Source organism: Pelophylax lessonae (genome assembly GCF_965119305.1).
Source record: "Pelophylax lessonae genome assembly, chromosome: 4".
Lineage (NCBI taxonomy): Eukaryota > Metazoa > Chordata > Amphibia > Anura > Ranidae > Pelophylax > Pelophylax lessonae.
Genome location: NC_138771.1, coordinates 577,282,350 through 577,301,401, shown reverse-complemented (window position 1 = coordinate 577,301,401; position 19,052 = coordinate 577,282,350). Strand labels below are relative to the sequence as shown.

At 42.0% G+C, this 19,052-nt stretch overlaps 1 protein-coding gene across 1 annotated transcript in view; it reads left to right on the top strand.

Moving 5' to 3' along the window:
* Positions 1–19,052, top strand: part of RASAL3 (RAS protein activator like 3) — a gene marked incomplete at its 3' end in the record, with an annotated part of 97,155 nt that overhangs the window by 14,312 nt on the left and 63,791 nt on the right. The window contains exons 2-4 of the mRNA XM_082253710.1: positions 6,460–6,569; positions 10,858–10,936; positions 15,847–15,905. Coding sequence (XP_082109836.1) covers positions 6,460–6,569; positions 10,858–10,936; positions 15,847–15,905 — 248 coding nt within the window. The remainder of the gene's footprint in view (positions 1–6,459; positions 6,570–10,857; positions 10,937–15,846; positions 15,906–19,052) is intronic.

The window sequence follows — 19,052 nt, the reverse complement described above, 5'->3', positions numbered from 1 at the left end:
CCTGTTGTATTCGTGCTGGAGCAGACTCTGCGTGGCATCATGGACAGGGCACTCGAGGCAGAGCAGCCAAAGAAAGAGGAGGACTTCCTTTCCTCTCAAGGCCTGCTTTAAGCAGACACCATTCTTCCTACACCACAGAATGCACAAGAGAAGAGGGAGGAGGAGGAGGATTCTGCCAGTTTTGGAGGCATTGAAGCAGAGGAAGACATACATCAACCCTCAACAGATGGTTTTCCATCCTCAGAACCCTTGGGAGTAGTACATGGCTGGGAGGAGACAGTTCCAGATACTGTAATTCTCAGTGACCCTGAGGAATCTGCTTCTCATGTCCCCGCAAATGTGCATGGGCTCCTTCATGCTTCAAAGCCTGCAAAAGGACCCAATAATATGTGGCATCAAGGAGAAGGATCACTATTGGTTGTCAACCCTCCTTGACCACCGTTACAAGGAGAAAGTCTCAGAACTCGACCTGTTTCCACAGAAGATGCAGAAGATGAAATCTCTTGAGGACACTTGGAAGAGGAATTTATTTAATGCTTTTCTGGACTCTGGTAGGTTGCAGTGTCGTAGAAAACATAGTTTTGAGGCTTCTGTTGGTCAAGAGAGGAGCAGTGGAGAAAGGGGCATGTAAGTGATGCATTTTAAAAAAAAGTTGTCCTCGCCGCCCAGGGCTCTCAGCCTCCACATCCCATTGGCAGCATCTGTATCATATAGTGGATGATTATCTAGGGGAAAAAACAGAGATGGAGAGCTTTCCAGTTGACGATCCACTGGGTTACTGGGTCATGAGAATAAACCACCGACCAGAACTGCAATTGAGCTGCTGGGCTGCCCTGTATCCAGTGTGCTTTTTGAACAGGCATTCAGTGCTGCTGGAGGTTTTGTTACTGATAAAAGAACGTGTCTGTCTAAAGTCTCCGTGGACCGTCTGACATTTATCAAAATGAATCAGTCCTGGATTACCAGCAGCTACGAAGCCCCTGATGCCACTGTCACTGATTATGTGTTTGTGGGATGTGGAATCTCTGCAAGACTTCTAGGCTGCCTAGGGTTGTGGGTGTTGATTTCATCTGGAAAAAAACATTTTTGGTGTAGGTTTCATGGGCACAAATAACACCCAAATACCAATTTTTTCCACACCTGTTTGACAGATGCATATCATTTACATTTTTGATAGTAAGGCCAATTCTTGCTTTCATCAAGAGTACATCTTTAGGGTTATGGTGTTAAGGCGCCACAGACACCCAAAGACCAGTTTTTCTACACCTGTTTGACAGGTGCATATCATTTAAATTTTTGATAACAAGCTTTCTTCAAGAGTACCTCTATAGGGTTATGGTGTGAAGGCAACATAGACAAACAAAGACCAATTCTTCCGCACCTGTCTGACAGATGCATATCATTTAAATTTTTGATAGCAAGGCCAATTCTTGCTTTCATCAAGAGTACCTCTTTAGGGTTATGGTGTGAAGGCGCCACAGACACCCAAAGACCAATTTTTCCGCACCTGTTTGACAGGTGCATATCATTTACATTTTTGATATGAAGGAAATTCTTGCTATTATCAAGAGTTACGGTGTGAAGGCACCTTTGACACCCAATGACCAATTTTTCAGCACCTGTTACTTATATCCAAAGTCTGCTGAAAAGACACCAGAATTTATCCAAAAAAATCTCTAATCTTGTTCCCAGTGCACTACCTTGTGGCCTCATCATATAGACTGGCTCCCCAAGTAGTTGTTTACTATATGTTAGCATTATTTCCTAATATATTATGATGCCAATATTTTTTAGGACACCAAAAAAAAATAACACTGTACTGAAACTCTGATGTGGAATGTGGATACAGAATATTTTAGTTGAGGCTGTCTTGACTATTGCAATTGCAAAACCAAGTCACTGAGATATAGTGATGTGTATCTCACACTAAGCTGGCATCTATTGATCTGGCCACTAATTCAGTTATTTTTCAATTTCTTAACAGACCAAGCTGTCCAGTAAAAGTGGCAGCTAGAAGGTTGAGGCAAATAATTTAACACTGACACGTGTGCTTAAAATGGTCAACTTTTATTAATTTATGTAAAGCCTTTATCCCAAAAGGAAAAAAAAATATTTTGCTGTAACTGCTTATGAAGTGTTAGCTGAAGTTTGGCTTTAATTTATTAATCAAATGCATTTAAATTTGCTGGCCTAATATTATGCTGTCTCCAGATTCACAATGCTGTTGTCCAACAGTGCTACTCCTTTCCTCCTCCATCCAGAGTGGATACACCCTAAGACAGTGTAGCAAGTATCCCCTATTCCCAGTGCCCCTCTGGGAAGCACCATACTCTCCGACACACCAAGGCTTAAGAAGGAATATTCATTTGTGCAATACACCCAATAAAGCAATAAACAGAATGGCAATAACAGTAAACAACTACTGATACCAATTAAAATTAAGGTGGTCGTAACTAAGGGGCAGTACTGGAAGCTAAAGGTCCATCAGTCCCTCCAATCCTCTCCCACTAGCTAATGTATTTGTAATCATTGGGGGTCCAAATTTCTGGCATGGGAGCACTCAGATTTGAGTGGTTCCCACCACATTGGGTGCAATTTACCCAAACTGTATCCTGCAGTAAGGTGACACTGTCCTTTTTTAAAAGCAGGCAAAGAAGTTGTGGGCAGCAGTCTCTCATCACCAAACAATCTGGTATTATGCCTCCTATGCGTCCGGAACCAGTAACGTCATCGGCAACTCAGGAGGACCTGACAATGACGATCTCTCACGGAACCTATGATGTCAGCAGTTACCAAGGACCCAGAAACTATGATCTCTCACAGAACCAGTGATGTCAGCAGCAGTTCAGGACCAATCACTCTCAGCTATGTAGATGTGGCAGCAGTTTCTCTCTGTATCTCTGTCACCACACTCAACACTCCAACAGGCAGCTCTCCAATACAGCAACCCACTCCACTTCTGTAATGCACCCCTTACAGACAGCTAAAATGATTACTGGTGTCATGGAGCTGCCTTAGCAAAGTGGCATTGGACCAGGAAGTATGCAGGCACCATAGAATTGGAGATCATTTGGCACTGATCACTTGGCACATCATTTGGCATCATCATTTGGCACTGATTTGGAGATCAGTGGGCACTGGTAGGCTGCATTTGGTGGGCTCTGGTAGGCTGCATTTGGTGGGCACTGGTAATCTGCATTTGGTGGGCACTAGTAGGCTGCATTTGGTGGGCTCTGGTAGACTGCATTTGGTGGGCACTGATGAGGCTGCATTTGATGGGCACTGGTAGGCTGCATTTGGTGGGCTCTGGTAGGCTGCATTTGGTGAGCTCTGGTAGGCTGCATTTGGTGGGCACTGTTAATCTGCATTTGGTGGGCACTGGTAGGCTGCATTTGGTGGGCACTGATGAGGCTGCATTTGGTGGGCACTGATGAGGCTGCATTTGATGGGCACTGATGAGGCTGCATTTGATGGGCACTGATGAGGCTGCATTTGGTGGGCACTGATGAGGCTGCATCAATGCATTGATCTCTTGTATCATATCCGCAGTCTCTGACCATCTCTTGTATCAAGTCTGCAGTCTCTTACCATCTCCTGTCTGGGGGCTCTGTCTAACAGACTCTCTAACAGATGCCCTCCCTGTGTCCATTAAAGAGACCCCCCTCCAGTTCCCATTAGAGTACCCTGCTTCTCTTACTATAATTTGTTTATTCTTAAGAGATCGTGGGAGGGTCCCGGGGTAAGGAAAGACTTCTTGGGGGAGCATCTCTGTGTTTGAGCCATTGCCATAGAAACATGTGTAAAGGGGAGGGGTTAGTAAGATGACCACGCCCATGTGGGGATGCCAGAAAAATTTCTGCACCCAGGCGCCTGTGACCCTAGGATCAGCCCTGTGGCAGAGAGTAGTCTGTGCAGGAGAAGAGTGTGGAATATATGGTGGTGGGTAGTATGTGCAGGAGAAGAGTGTAGAATATATGGTGGTGGGTAGTATGTGCAGGATGGTGTCAGTAGGGCAGTAGATAGTATCAGTAGAGCAATAGACAGTGTTTTGTTTAATAATTTATTTTTTTATACGTTTTTACAATTTTATTTTTGTATTATTTTTTTACAAACATTTTGTGAGGGCAGTGGACAGTGTCAGTAGAGCAGTGGATGGTGTCAGTAGTTTTTTATTTTTATTTTTTTTGTATTATTTATTACATTTTTAGTTTTAGTTTTTTTTCAAATATTTTTTTCAAATTGCTTCGGTTGGGGGTGGGTGTTGTGGACAGTTATGGCTGGACGGTGTCAGTAGAGCACTGGACAGTGTCATTAGTTTTTTTTTTTTTTTCCATACATTTTTTCCAAATATATTTATTTATTTTTTTACAATTTCATCTCTTATTTTTTTCGGTTCAATAATTTTTATTAATTTTCAAAAGAACAACAATACAATAAACAACCAGTAGTTTCTGGAGCAAAAAAAAAGAAACAGGTGTACATGTCAGAATGGATGTAGTTATTAGATATCATGTCAGATAGTAAAAAAAAGAGGACAAAACTAGCATAAAAGGAACTTCGGTATAATCAAGGGTAGTTGGGTTGATACATAATGAATCAACATCCATGAGTGTCAATAGGGTGAAGTGTAGTATTTGCTAGTGAGCCAGGGTTGCCAGCGGACGTGGAATTGTGCACTTTTAAATATAGAGTATGAGTACGCTTTTTTGTAGGAGAATTGTGTATTAATAAGACAGTACTTCCGAGTGGGAAGGTGGGTCGGTTTTTTCCAGTGCCTTGCTATAATGGTTTTGGCAACTAATAGAACATGGGTGGTAACCGTTCTCATACTAGGGTGAATATTGTCAATGCCTAAGGAAAGGAGAGCTAGGGCCGGATTAGGAGCAAGTATGATGCCAGTGGTATCAGAGAGGATCTCAAACACCTTTCTCCAGAAGCTGGTGAGGCTTTTGCATGACCAGAAAATGTGAGATACAGTATAGTGCCTATTTGGCCGCAATGGTGCCAACAGAGCGAGTTGTGAGACTTATAAAATTTTGATAAGCACTAAGGAGTTAAATATCACCTGTTGAGCATTTTTTGAGATTGTTCCCAGTGGGTGACACAACTCGAAACCTGGTAGGTGCTGCGTATAGCCGATTTCCATTGGGCATCAGAGAAAGGCGTTTGAAGCTCCTCTTCCCATTTGAGCATGGGCGCAGTTTTGGAGAAAAGAAGTTTGCAATGGAAAAGATTATAAAAAAAGGAGATGCCTTTAGTAGAGGAGTGAGGTAAGGTGAGGAATTTCCATAGAGAGGTAGGAAGGTGAATGTTCGGTGGAGGGTATTTTGAAAGGAAGCTAAAAATGCTATTATAGGTGTAAATAGTCGTTTTGTGCAAATCTGTTATTTTTTCACAATTCTTTTTTGGGGGGAGGAGGATCGTATCCATAGTATCGTATCAGTAGGGCAGTGGATGGTGACATTAGAGAAGTGGTTGTTGTCACTAGTTTTATTTTTTTTAAAAAATGAGTGTTCTAATGTACTCACTCTGCTTGCTCCTACTGCTTCTCAGGTGAGATTTCTAGACAAACCGTGATGCTGTAAGGGTCTTCCTAAGCCAGCCTGAGCCAGATCCCTCCTAGGCGACCAACAGCCTCCTCAGCACTTCATCTTCCACCCGACTCCCCTGCTAGCATTAATCATTCGTATTTGAGTGCTGACCTAGCCACCTTGCCAGGACAGTACGCTTGGGATTGGCCAGATTCCCTTAAGTATGCAGATTAACTCTCCTGGCCTCTGCCTACTAACTTCTAGAAGTTTCTCCAAACTTCCAGTTCCAGGGGGAAGCATCAGAGACCTGCCTCTGTGAGTCATCCAGCCTGACCTGCAATAAACCCTGACCTAGATTCAGACTCACTTTAACAAATACATTTTCCTGCACTAACCTAGTAGCACACTAGAGAGTGCTACATAGGAAAAGTGCAAGAGAAGCTCTGGATAGAAAAAAATGCTACTTTATGCACATGAACACAGTTATATTAGAATAGATGGTTTAACACACATGTTTTCAGAGAGGAGTACCAGCTTGAGTATTGTTAGAAAGCAGGACTGGCATAAATAAATCACAGCTAAGTCCACTCATAAAATAAACCAAAGTCGGTTTAAATATCCCAACTATGCTTTCATTGGGACAAGCCTATTTTCATATTCCCAGGTGGCTTTTGAATCTGAAAATATCCTAATAAAACAATCTATTGGCAGGTATGAAATTAAGTAGCATTCATGCAGAATGATAAAGTTAATTAAATTTTTCATATCTGTAAGGCATTGGAGCACTGAGATTTGACATTAGCCTATAATGCATATGAAGTCCTAGATATAGTATGGATAGATACCAAATGTTGTCAAAAAGCATGTATGTTTGTCACCTTATGTATATTTTTCCTGATTTGATGTGCCCTGTAATTGTATATTTCAGAGTTGCTGGTCTTTCCTTCTGCCACCCCTACGCCTGAAGTTCCTGTATGGGATGTTTCAAGTTTCTCCCTTGTAGAAGGACGTATTTTGAGGACAAAAGGAGAGGAGCAGGTAATTTTTTTTTTTTTTTTGCTTAAGACAGCCTAACATTTTAATAAAATAGGGATCACATCCATAATCAGGGATCTGTTTCTCTTGCCCTTATACAGTAGCTGCAGTCATAACTGCTGGACCACCATTTAATGCAATCATTTTTAAAGTGAAACTAATGTTAATACTTATGCTGCTAAGCCTTATTAAATACTGTAGATCGAAAGGTATATTATATTTACTTATTTTAAACGTTGTTTTACATTTCATTAGTTGCTTCCTGGTTTCTGGCCTAGGCCAAAATTACAGTATCTCACAAAAGTGAGTACACCCCTCACATTTTTGTAAATATTTTATTATATCTATTCATGTGACAACACTGAAAAAATGAATGACACTTTGCTACAATGTATAGTAGTGAGTGTACAGCTTGTATGACAGTGGGTATTTGCTGTTCCCTAAAAATAACTCAACACACAGCCATTAATATAAACTGCTGGCAACAAAAGTGAGTACACCCCTAAGAGAAAATGTCCAAATTGGGCTCAAAGTGTCAATATTTTGTGTGGCCACCATTATTTTCCAGCACTACCTTAACCCTCTTTGGCATGGAGTTCACCAGAGCTTCAGAGGTTGCCACTGGAGTCCTCTTCCACTCCTCCATGACAACATCACAGAGCTGGTGGATGTTAGAGACCGTGCGCTCCTCCACCTTCCATATGAGGATGCCCCACAGATGCTCAATAGGGTTTAGGTCTGGAGACAAGCTTGGCCAGTCCATCACCTTTACCCTCAGCTTTTTTAGCAAGGCAATGGTGATCTTGGTTCTCTCAATGAAATGTAACTTCCCAGTGCTGGCAGCACACATGCAGCCCCAGACCATGACACTCTTACCACAAGTTTATCTTGGTCTCATCAGACCACAGGCCATGGTTCCAGTAATCCATGTCCTTAGTCTGCTTGTCTTCAGCAAACTGTTTGCGTGCTTTCTTGTGCATCATCTTTAGAAGAGGCTTCCTTCTGGGAGGAGAGCCATGCAGACCATCTTTATGTAGAGCAACAATTCTCTTTTTCAGATCCTCAGAGAGTTATTTGCCATGAGGTGTAATGTTCCAGGTAAAACTTCCAGTGACCAGTATGAGAGAGTGAGAGCGATAACACCAAATTTAACACACCTGAGACCTTGTAACACTAATGAGTCACATGACACCAGGGAGGGAAAATGGCTAATTGGGTCCAATTTGGACATTTTCACTTAGGGGTGTACTTACTTTTGTTGCCAGCGGTTTAGACATTAATGGCTGTGTTGAGTTATTTTGAGGGGACAGCAAATGTACACTGTTATACAAGCTGTACGCTCACTACTTTACATTGTAGCAAAGTGTCATTTCTTCAGTGTTGTCACATGAAAAGATATAATAAAATATTTACAAAAATGTGAGGGGTGTACTCACTTTTGTGAGATACTGTATGTATGTCATATATCCCAGGAGGCTTTGTGGGCATTTTTTTCTTTCATTTGGAAGAGAGAGGGGGGGGGGGGGCTTTCTTAGCTAAGCACACCCTCCTGGCTGTATGTCTGTGCTGGGGCAGATGACTACCAGTAAGTAGATGTACATGAATCATCTGCCCTTATTTAATATGACCATGGTTAGAAATGCAAGAGGGGGTGTTTTTCAACGAAAAAAAAAAGCATGGAGACATGGATGGATGGATGAATGAGTTTGTTTTAAATAATAAAAAATGAAAAATGAAATGACATTTTCAGCTTGTGGTGCTCAGATGCAATTTAGTTCCACTTTAAAAGCACCGAAGTGTGCATTTGCAGTCATTGTTTCTGAATGTGCATTGACAGAACCACATTACATGCAGTAACACCATCACACTATACACAAAGGTAAATGTCTGGCATACATTTGTAAGACATTTTGGCAACTCTAGAATTTCTTGGATGTACACAATATTCAATATTACCAAAAGTATTGGGACGTCTGCCTTTACACACACATGAACTTTAATGGCATCCCAGTCTTAGTCCGTAGGGTTCAATATTGAGTTGGCCCACCCTTTGCAGCTATAACAGCTTCAACTTGTCTGAGGAGACTGTCCACAAGGTTTAGGAGTGAGTCTATGGGAATGTTTGTCCATTCTTCCAGAAGCACATTTGTGAGGTCAGGCACTGATGTTGGATGAAAAGGCCTGGCTCACAGTCTCCCCACTAATTCATCCCAAAGGTGTTCTATTGGATTGAGGTCATGACTCTGTGCAAGCCAATCAAGTTCATCCACCCCAAACTTGCTCATCCATGTCCCAGCACAGGCTAGGCACTCAGTTAACCCTTTGAACACCCCTGATGTTAACCCCTTCCCTGCCAGTGTCATTAGTACAGTGACAGTGTATATTTTTAGCACTGATTACTGTATTGGTGTCACTGGTCCCCAAAATGTGTTGAAAGTGTCAGTTAGTGTCCGATTTGTCTGCTGCAATATCGCATATATTTGCAAAATTGCTAACAGTCACTGATTTCCGCCATTACTAGTAAAAAAAATAAATAAATAAATAAAATATCCCATAGCTTGTATTTTCTATAGCTTTTGTGCAAGCCAATCTAAATATGCTTTTTGGGACTTTTTTTACCAAAAAATATGTAGAAGAATACATATTGGCTTTAATTGATGAAGAAATTCGATTTTTTTCAATTTTGTTATTGGATATGTTTTATAGCAGAAAGTAAACAATATTGTGGTTATATTTTTAAAATTGTTGGTTTTGTTTTGTTTATAGCGCAAGAAAATAAAAACCGCAGAGGTGATCAAATACCACCAAAAGAAAGCTCTATTTGTGGGAATAAAGATGAGATAAATTTTATTTTGGTACAGTGTCGCATGGCCTAGTCATAAAGGAGGGCATATCTTCTGGAGCTGATGTGGTTAAAAATTTCCCTTTCATTCATGCCTCAGCAACTTAAGCTGGCCGTACATGGATCGAAATTTGGCCAGTTCAGCTGGATGAATTTCAATCCATGTATGGTTGTTCCCATTCATGAGAAGTCGCTCGATAGGGACTGCTTTAAAATTTCAGTTTGATCACTAGTGCTGTGAGACGATCTGAAGGAATAGACAAGGGCCCAAGCCTGAGGTCAGAGCAGCGATGCTGCAAGAAGAAATCAGGAGGCCGAATAAACATTTGCTCTGTGCTTGGAAGTGATGTTGAAAACCCCTGTGTGGGGAAACCCTGTTGTAATGTTTCTTGTCCAATAAAAGTGGGCCAAGCAAGCAGTGATCTGCAAATTTGGTGACTAGACTGTGTCCCTAAAGTAAAACTATAGGCAAAACTTTTTTTTTCCTTTTGGATAGAGCAAGGGGGAGTTACAACCCGTGTCAGGTTTTTTTTCACCATTAGTGTCTGATTGCTGAGATTTCCCTTCACTTCCTGTCCCATAGCCAAACAGGAAGTGAGAGCAAATCGCTGCAAATTAAGGGAATTCCTTGGGGACCCCCAAGTCACCAGAACTAGTGTCCCCATTTGAAGATTTCTCCTCCATTACTTTTCTGGGGATAACCCAAAATTTGGGCTTTTCTTTTACTTTCAGTGGTTGAATTTCCCTAAATTTCCCTAATGGGGGCACAGACAGCAATAAAAACTGTCAGGGTTTCTAATCCATCTCCACTCTATCCAAAACAAAAAAAAACAGGGTTTGCCTTTAGTTATACTTTAATGCTCAATCCTGGATGCCAATCATGTTGCCTGTAAATGCTAGCATTGTTTTAAAGGTTAAGTCCACCCTAACACTAAAATCCCTGCATCTTTAGATCTCCACAATATAACACTGACCTATCCATCCCTGTAAAGAAGAAATCAGTATACTTACCTTTTTTGAAGCTGATCCGATCCCACGCTGAGCTGTCAGCTGCGGCTTTGCTGTGGAGGCGGGTGCAGGGGACACAGCCGACAACGGAAGCCCCATAGTAAGTCTATGGGTGACGTCACTTCCCATTCATTTCACAGCCGTTGTCGGCCGTGTCCTCTGCAGAGCTTCTGCCGCTGGAGATCGGGTCGGATCGGCTTCAAAAAAGGTAAGTATACTGATTTCTTCTTTACAGGGCTGGATAGGTTATTGTTAGATTGTGGAGATCTATCGATGCAGGGATTTTAGTTTTAGGGTGGACTTATCCTTTGACTGTACTTTTGACTATCTGCCAGCACATAAATCAGAAAGTTGCATAACAAATATTGGATAAATACAGTTTAACCTGTTTGATAGTGAAAACCCCTTTCATTCTGTCTCCCCACCCCCCCCCCCCCCCAGGATGCATTTCGCACCCGGAGTCGTGCTGGCAGTTGCGTGTCTAATACTGAAGCAGTGCTTGCAGACAGAGCAGAGGCAGGTAAGACGTTGGAATCTTCTGCAATGTAAAGACTTGTAAGTTTCAGATTTACGATGTTCAGGAAGTGGGGGTATCGACTTGACTTACCAGGTACTATTTCTGTGACCATAAGCAAGTACCTAAACAGTGGTCTGGCCAATTAGGAGTTAACACAGCAAAGTGGAATCAATCCACCGCTTCCTTCCTGCAGGAAGTGGCCAATGTGAAAACTCTTTCATCAGCACTAATGATATCTGTCTAGAGTTACTAATAGTTGTTCTTCAGAAACGTACGCACATATGGCAACATAGGGGAGACAATTTACAGTCTCATTTTGTAACTGGATGGCAATCATACACTGTAGTTACACAAAGAGAATCTTCTAGGGGGGATCAACCTGCGTGGTTCATAGGAGAAGCTGCGCAAACTGTTGGCGCTATATAAATCCTATATAATAATAATAATGAGGCGGCATACATAGTGCGCTTTGGAAAATTTTGGGTGTAGCAAAATTGTGTTAACAGTGAGAGCAGTATAAAACCTAAAGTGGTTGTAAAGGTAAAAGTTTTTTTGTACCTTAATGCATTCTCTGCATTAAGGTAAAAACCTTTTATTAATGCCGCGCCCCCCCCCCCTCCGCCCAAATATTATTCCTGATCTCGATCCAGCAATGTGCATATCTACAGCAGCTTTTCACCCCTCTCCCCTGTCCCATAGGCTTGGCCCATTGGCTTTAGCTGTTGTCAGTCAAAAGCTGTGAGCAAAGTGCAGGGGGCGGGACCAAGTTCTGCTGCCTGTGGGAGCTGCTCTGTGCAAAACCATTGCACAGAGCAGGTAAGTATAGCATGTTTGTTATTTTAATTTAAAAAAAATGTAAAGCTTTACAATCATTTAAACCTTACTGTACTGTGCACAGTAAAGGTAGATTTAGACATGGATCTAAATTCCCCTTTCCTCTGAAGCATGATCTGCGTTTGGATCGTGCTTCAGAGGCTATTGACAGGCAGTGATGAAGCAATGTGACACAATTGATGTTACAGCTTTTGTGGTGCTTCCCCATTTACCTGAATGTGTTGTATTTAGCACATTTGCGACATGTCGGGCAGACTTTGCCATGACACAAAGCGAAGCATTGCAACTGCGGCATGTAAACACCCCCATCTGCTGCCCATTGCAGCTTAAGGGGGGGAGGGCGGTTGACAAGCATCAAAAATGCAACTCAACTGTGCATTTTTGCTGCCCCCCAATAACACGTCTAGATGAAGCCTAACATATGCCATAATTCTATTCACAAAATATGCTTGAATGACTGTGCCACAGACAAGAGTCTAACATACATTTATAAACCTCAGCACAATCATTTTTAAAAATGGAAAACCATGTTTTTCTGCACACAGACTACCAAAAGCCTTTCCTCCTGGCAGCAACATTTGGCCAAAGAAGCACCCAACGTTTACGCCAGAATAATAATAATCTATTCTGGTTATTAAAATGAATTACCACTCAATCGCTAAAAGTACTTAGCATGATCACGCTTTAATAAGCATTACTGTGCACTAACAAGCATCAAGCGTGTCAACAAGTGTCAAGCAATATTTCTGTCAAAAAGCCGCTGCTCCTGAAAGCACTGGCAGTGGTTTTTTGTTTTTTTCTGCCTCTTGGGCCTCAAGCACACTGGATGACTTTGCAGCTGCTCTTGGGGCATCAGACAGTATTTTTTTCCTTTGACAACAAAAGAATATTGCCCTTGTGATATATGAATCAAATGAAAGCTGCACCACTCACGTGAGATATTTATCACAATAAAGATTAATACTAAAACAGTGTTGTGCTAAATTAAAAATCAGACACAATAATAAACATTGAGTCCAAGTGTTAGGGTCCTTTCACACGGCCGCTCCGTGTATCCGCAAATCATCCCATCCATTTGCGGATGATTTGCGGGCATAATGTAAGTGAATGGCACTGCGGGTGTCAGCGGAATACCATCCGCTGACACCCGATTTTCCTCCTTTCAGTTCTGTTCCGTTTTTACAAATGGAACAGAACCCCATTTTTTCTTCCGTGTAAAAAACGGAAAGGAAGGAAAATCTGATGTCAGCGGTGTCATCCGCTGACATCCGCAGTGCCATATACTTACATTATGTCCGCATATCATCCGCAAACGGATGGGATGATATGCGGGCACACGGAGCGGATGACACAAATGTCATCCGCTCCGTGGAAAAAAAAAAAAAAGTCCCGCAGCGGACCTTTCACACGGAGCGGCCGTGTGAAAGGAGCCTTAAACTCATAACACAAGTGAAAAATCCAAAGGGGTTGTAATGATAAGTGAAAAAAAAATTGCTGTGTTCCAGATTCAAATGGGGTCCCTTCACCTAGTGAATTTACCGCCACCACATACACAATGTACATAGATCTCCTATTACGGGATGTCACAATAAGCTACTGTGTCTCATCCACTCCTATTTCATCATTTGCAATGTGAGCCATTCCAAAACATTTAAGGATATGGTGACACTCCACTAGCCTCAAGCCATCACATCCAATAGTATGCACCCTATAAAAGATAAACGCCAATAGTGTAAAACCTCTTATGAGTTACTTTTATTATAAAATATTGCACTTATATGGTTCCAAATTCAATCAGCCTTAAACAAATCCAGGTACAAAAAAACGTCAATCGCTAGCACTTTCAGGTAGTGTCGTTGACATGGACATGTAACTCCGCCCTACCAGTTTCGTCATTAGAGAAATTCTTCCGGGGCATGAGTGTCACATCCTGCCATCGCTTTATATAACCATCATCGTTAACTAAGCTTCGTCCTCACTCCCCAAGCTTTGCTGTTCAACAAAACACTCAAGCCTCATTTTCACAACACAGGGACATCACGCCTCGTCCTCAACGCAGTAGCAATGCACTGCTCCCACGCCTTATTAGAGCAGGGATGGTGGATGAGTATCCCCAGAAGAGTAATATTGTTTAGTTCCGGTAAAGACAATCACAACATTATCAGATCTGATATAAACAAAAAATAAATAAAACTAAGCTGGTTTATGAGTTGTCCAAAAAACAGTTAACATCCCAATCTACATTAGTATCTTTTGAGAAGATAAATCCACTTGGTTTCAATTTTAGATAATTCCCTAACTCTGAGGCTCCCTCTCCAATGGGGAACAAAATGGTAAATTCCCACGAAGAGGGTCCCTGCTGGTTCTCTCCCATGTACAAGATCATAGTGTCGTTAGACACTATGATTCTTGTACCTCTTTCAAATGTTGGCAATATGCTCATTGAATCTGACATTCAGCGAGCGAGTTGTACGGCCCATGTATTGTAACCCACACAGGCATTGGAGTAAATATACTACATGTGCGGTGCTACAAGTGATAAAGGGTCTTACCGCTTATATTTTTGAAGTAATATTAGAAGAGAACTCAAGTATTTTTCTTGTCTTACATTTGTTAAGACTGCATATCTGGCATCTGCCGCATTTTTTTCCTGCCTCTAAACTCCCCTCCTGTTAGCCTATGTGTCCATGCACACATAGACCTTTAGCAGCGTTTAATGGCAGGGGCTTTTACAGGCAGGAGAAAACCCCACTGTGAGTGCATCCAGGAGGAGCGGCATTTTGCCAAAAAAAAAAAAAACGCTTGATGCTTGGGCAGAATTATTATTCTGACCAAATAAAGGAATTAACGCCTAAGAGCCTGACGCCTGTAAACATGCCTAAACGCGCCTTAACACATCACACACTTTTACAAGCATCGGGCGTTTTTTCTGACAAAACAATGCTACCAGGAGGAAAGGCTTTTAGGAAAGTTTCCAAAATGTCTTATGTGTATGGGGTTTAAAAGCCTCTGCTACTAAACGCTGCTAAAAGTCTATGTGTGCATGGACACATAGGCTAACATCCAGGGGAGGCAGGAAACAATGTCTGATGCTGCAAAAATGTCCAGTATGCATGAGGCCTTAGAAGCCAGAAACTGTTGTACGATGTGGCACAAAGAGTCTCTAAGACACCACCTTCCTGCCTGCATACATGCCCCACCCCACTATAAACTCAGCATGCATTGTACACTGGCATTGCAAGCTAGGTTTGGGAACATGGACTGACAGATGGCAGGACTAACTGATGCAGCTGCTGCAGTGAATACGGGTGGGCAGGAGGCAGAACTGGTAGGCAGCATTGCCGTTGCTACTGCCAGTCCTAAAGAATGCATTTTTAGACTTTCTAGTCTATCTGCTGTGCTTTTGCAGACCCTCATTTTCCTCCCTTTCTATACCCCAGGAGGTGGGGAAAAAGCATTATGCATGAATAGAATGTCTTTATTGTGCTAAGCCTTTCTGCTTGTGTTACATTGACATGAGTTGTACAATAAATCTGATATTCTTTTTTTTTTTTTTTTTTTCAAATATAACTTTTATTAAGATTCAGGGTGATACAATATAATCCAATAAACAAAACATATCACATTCAGGAGAAAAAAAAAAGCTAGATATTTACATCGTTCTGTTCATTACATATCTATTTCGAATGTACATTTCTCACCCTCTCATCTATTTTCTATATAACCCAAATCAAACCCCAAAACTAAAAAAAAAAAAGAAAAAAAAAAAAGTGGCAAGAAAAGGGGGGGGGGGAAAGAGAAGGGGAGGAAAAATAGGAAAAGGTTAAAAATGTATCTCCTCCCTTTCCTGCCGAGTTATTACTCAAAGATCTGTCATATCTTCTTCTGACATGTCTATCCCATGGTAAGATACCATAAATAAGTTCCAAGCACCCCATGTTTCTGTATATTTTTCTCTTTTATGTTGGGCTGTCAAAACCAGGTCTTCCATTTTATTTATTTCCTCTATTTTACATATCCAGCATTCTATTGTTGGGGGTCTTTGTCTCTTCCATTCAAGATATTCTTTTTAATCACAGATCCAAACGTTGATGGAAATGCAGAGTTGGATTCAAAGAATCAGTTTAATAATGTGAAGGTAATGTTTAAAAATATATCTATACTAAATATATTGCTTGATAGCATTCATTAGAAAATAAATTGCATGTATGTTCATCAAGCCTGCAAAACCATGTCTACATTGTAGGACGGATATTAAGATTTAGAGAAGGGTACTTGGAGCTCTATGGTAAAAGAAATGCATGCACTCAGAATACAACAAGGCCTGTTATTGGTAGTTATTTAAAAAAAAAATCAGCAACAATTATGTAAACTAAAAAGCTAAATAAAATTTTCATTTTTTTTTTGGACACATCTTCTGTTAGACAAAATTTTGATGAAGTGTACGGCCTGTATCAATTGATGAGAAAATACACCAAAATTGGATACAGAAGAGCTGTAATGATCTCTTCCTGGAATTTTAGGAAGGATCCGCATCTTCCTGATGCTTTGTATAGTACATAAGCATTGAAAAGATTCAATTGGAATAAGTATACAGACACTTTTTTGTACAAGCGTCTGGTCTTACGGCCCCTTCATCTGGTCATTGAAGTCCACCACCCCCCCCCCCCATTTTACGGTTGAAGTCGTGGACACAGAGGGCTTCTCCAAAACACCACTCGCCATAGTAATTTGGACTGCCGTATCTGCGTAAATAAAAGACAGAACCAAAATGTTCTGTTTGTCGTTCCACCTCACTGCAAGCAATTTATTGCATCTCAAGCAGGCTCTCTCCCCCTGACTAAGTGGGGTATTTACAAGCCATTGGGGGAAGTCCTGATGATTAGATCACACGGTGCTACATGCGCCAATTCCTAATTGAACGAGGTGTCTAAAAAGTGACACGCTTGTATAGACGTTGTCCACATATAAATGGTACCCCTTTCCGAATAAGGGTGACACCAAGTCCCAAACAATCTTGCCGCTGCTCCCTATGTAATCTGGTCAGATTGGGGGCCCCACGCTGCTATCTTTTCCCTTGTAAACCAGGAAACTACATGTATAGCCTGTTGCCCTGTCACAGAGTATTTCAACTTGACCCCATATCTGGCACGCTTGCTGGGGAGAAACAGTTTGAAATCAAGGCGGCCAGAAAATGTAATCAGGGACTCATCTATGCAGACATCTTGTTGGGGGATAAATAAGGCTGCAAATTTTTGGTTGAAGTGGTTTACGAGGGGCCAAATTTTGTGGAGCCGGTCATATTCATGGTCACCCTGGGGACGACAGAGTTCATTGTCTTTGAAGTGCAGGAACCACAATATTTACTCATATCTAGCCCTGGCCATGGCAGCAGAGAAAACAAGCATATGATGAATTGGGTCAGTCGACCAATATAACTGCAAGTCACTCTTTTTAGTAATGCCCATGTTGAGGGATAGGCCCAGAAAGGTCCTAAACTTGAGAACCGTTATAGGTTTCCAGCGAAATTGTCTGGCAAGGGTCAAATTTGGATTTGCGATGATAAATTGATTAGCATACAAATTGCTTTGATCCACAATAGAACTGTACATATCTTCCCTGAAAAATAGCTAAAAAAAAAATCAAGGGGAGAAAAATTGTCTGTTTCCACCTGAATTCTGGGTTGGCCAGTGAATTGGGGAAGTACGGGCACTGCAGAATCTGTGGGCTGCCATTTAGGATTTGCAAATGCATCCGGAAGAGCACTATGGGCTCTATGGGCCTGCGTTTGAATTCATGGTGGCTGCGGGCCACTAATTGTGCTAGCCACTGCACCATCTTGAACTGCACTTATGGAACTCGCCACGTCACCAAGTAATACTACAGTGCTGGTTTGCCTACGACCAGGGTGTACTAGGCCGCTGGTGCTCACCAGTTCACCAGAAGGTTGAGCGGCACTAGTACCGTCACACTGCTGCATATAAGAATTATGCATTTGTTGCACCTCAGGAACAGAAGAACGGGGTCACATATGCCTGACCTTTGCAGGGACCTCTACTCCGTCATCAGAGCTATCTGTCAGGGTGCCGCTGCTCTCTACAGGTTCGTATACTAAGCCTCATTCTGACAGTGAGGGCTCCCCATCGCTCTCCTTTATCATGCTCAGTGTCCTATAGGTCTTTTCACTAGTGTACCTTTATTTTGATATTTTGGCCACTAAATTTACAGGTACCTAATGTGACTTACAGGTAAAAAAGTACCTGGTTGTCGAGGACTGTTTGAACCGCTGCAAAAAAAATTAAAGTCTAGTGCTAGCAGAGATCAGACTCTGCTAACACTGCGGTTTTGTGTGCTGTGTATTGGAAGTGACAGTGATCGATTTATACTGCACTTATTTGAGTGGGCTGGGCGGAGGGACTAAACACAGGTGCTAGCAGTGTGTGTGTTAGTGTTACTGGCAATCAAAGGGTTAAAACCTGACACTATCTGGGATTGACCCTAACTGACGCTGATGCTGACGCTAACTGGTGTCACCCGTGACACTAATACAGTGGTCAGAAAAAAAAGATCTGTAAACTTTGCTAGTGACACTGTGACAGGGAGTGAAAGGGTTAACTGGGGGGAGGTGATCAGGGGGTTAAAACTTTATTAGAAAATATGTGGCGGGACCCTGACACTTTACTAAGACTGACACTAATGCTAACTAGCTAACTAGCATCACACGTGACACTAATACAGTGATCAGAAAAAAAATATGTACACTGTGCTAATGAAACTGTGACAGGGAGTGAAAGGGTTACCTGGTGTTGATTAAGGGGTTAAACTTTTATTAGGGAATACATGACAGGCACCCTAAACCTATCTGGGACTGACGATAACTACCGCTAACTTCGGCTGGTGCTAACTTGCCAGTGATCAGTAAATTATCTGTATATTGTATAAAGTGACACTGTGACAGTGAGTGAAAGATTTAACTGGGGGGTGACAAATGTGCCTATGTGTACTGGTGTCAGTGTAGTGCTTGTGGACTCACTGTTGATGTTCTCTCCTCTCACGCTGGAACCGAAAAGGGCTCCAGGAGAGGAGATTGCATCATTTCCTGTGCCTGTGTTTACATTAAACAGGCCCAGGAGGTTCTTCCATTGGACAGAACCGATCACCAGGTCCAGGCCATAAATCATTGGCCTGGACCTGATGACTGATTGGTTCTAAACTGAATCAGATTGCCGCAGGGACGGCGGGCGCGCGCACACCCCCCTAGCCGAGGGCGCGCATCACGTACCTG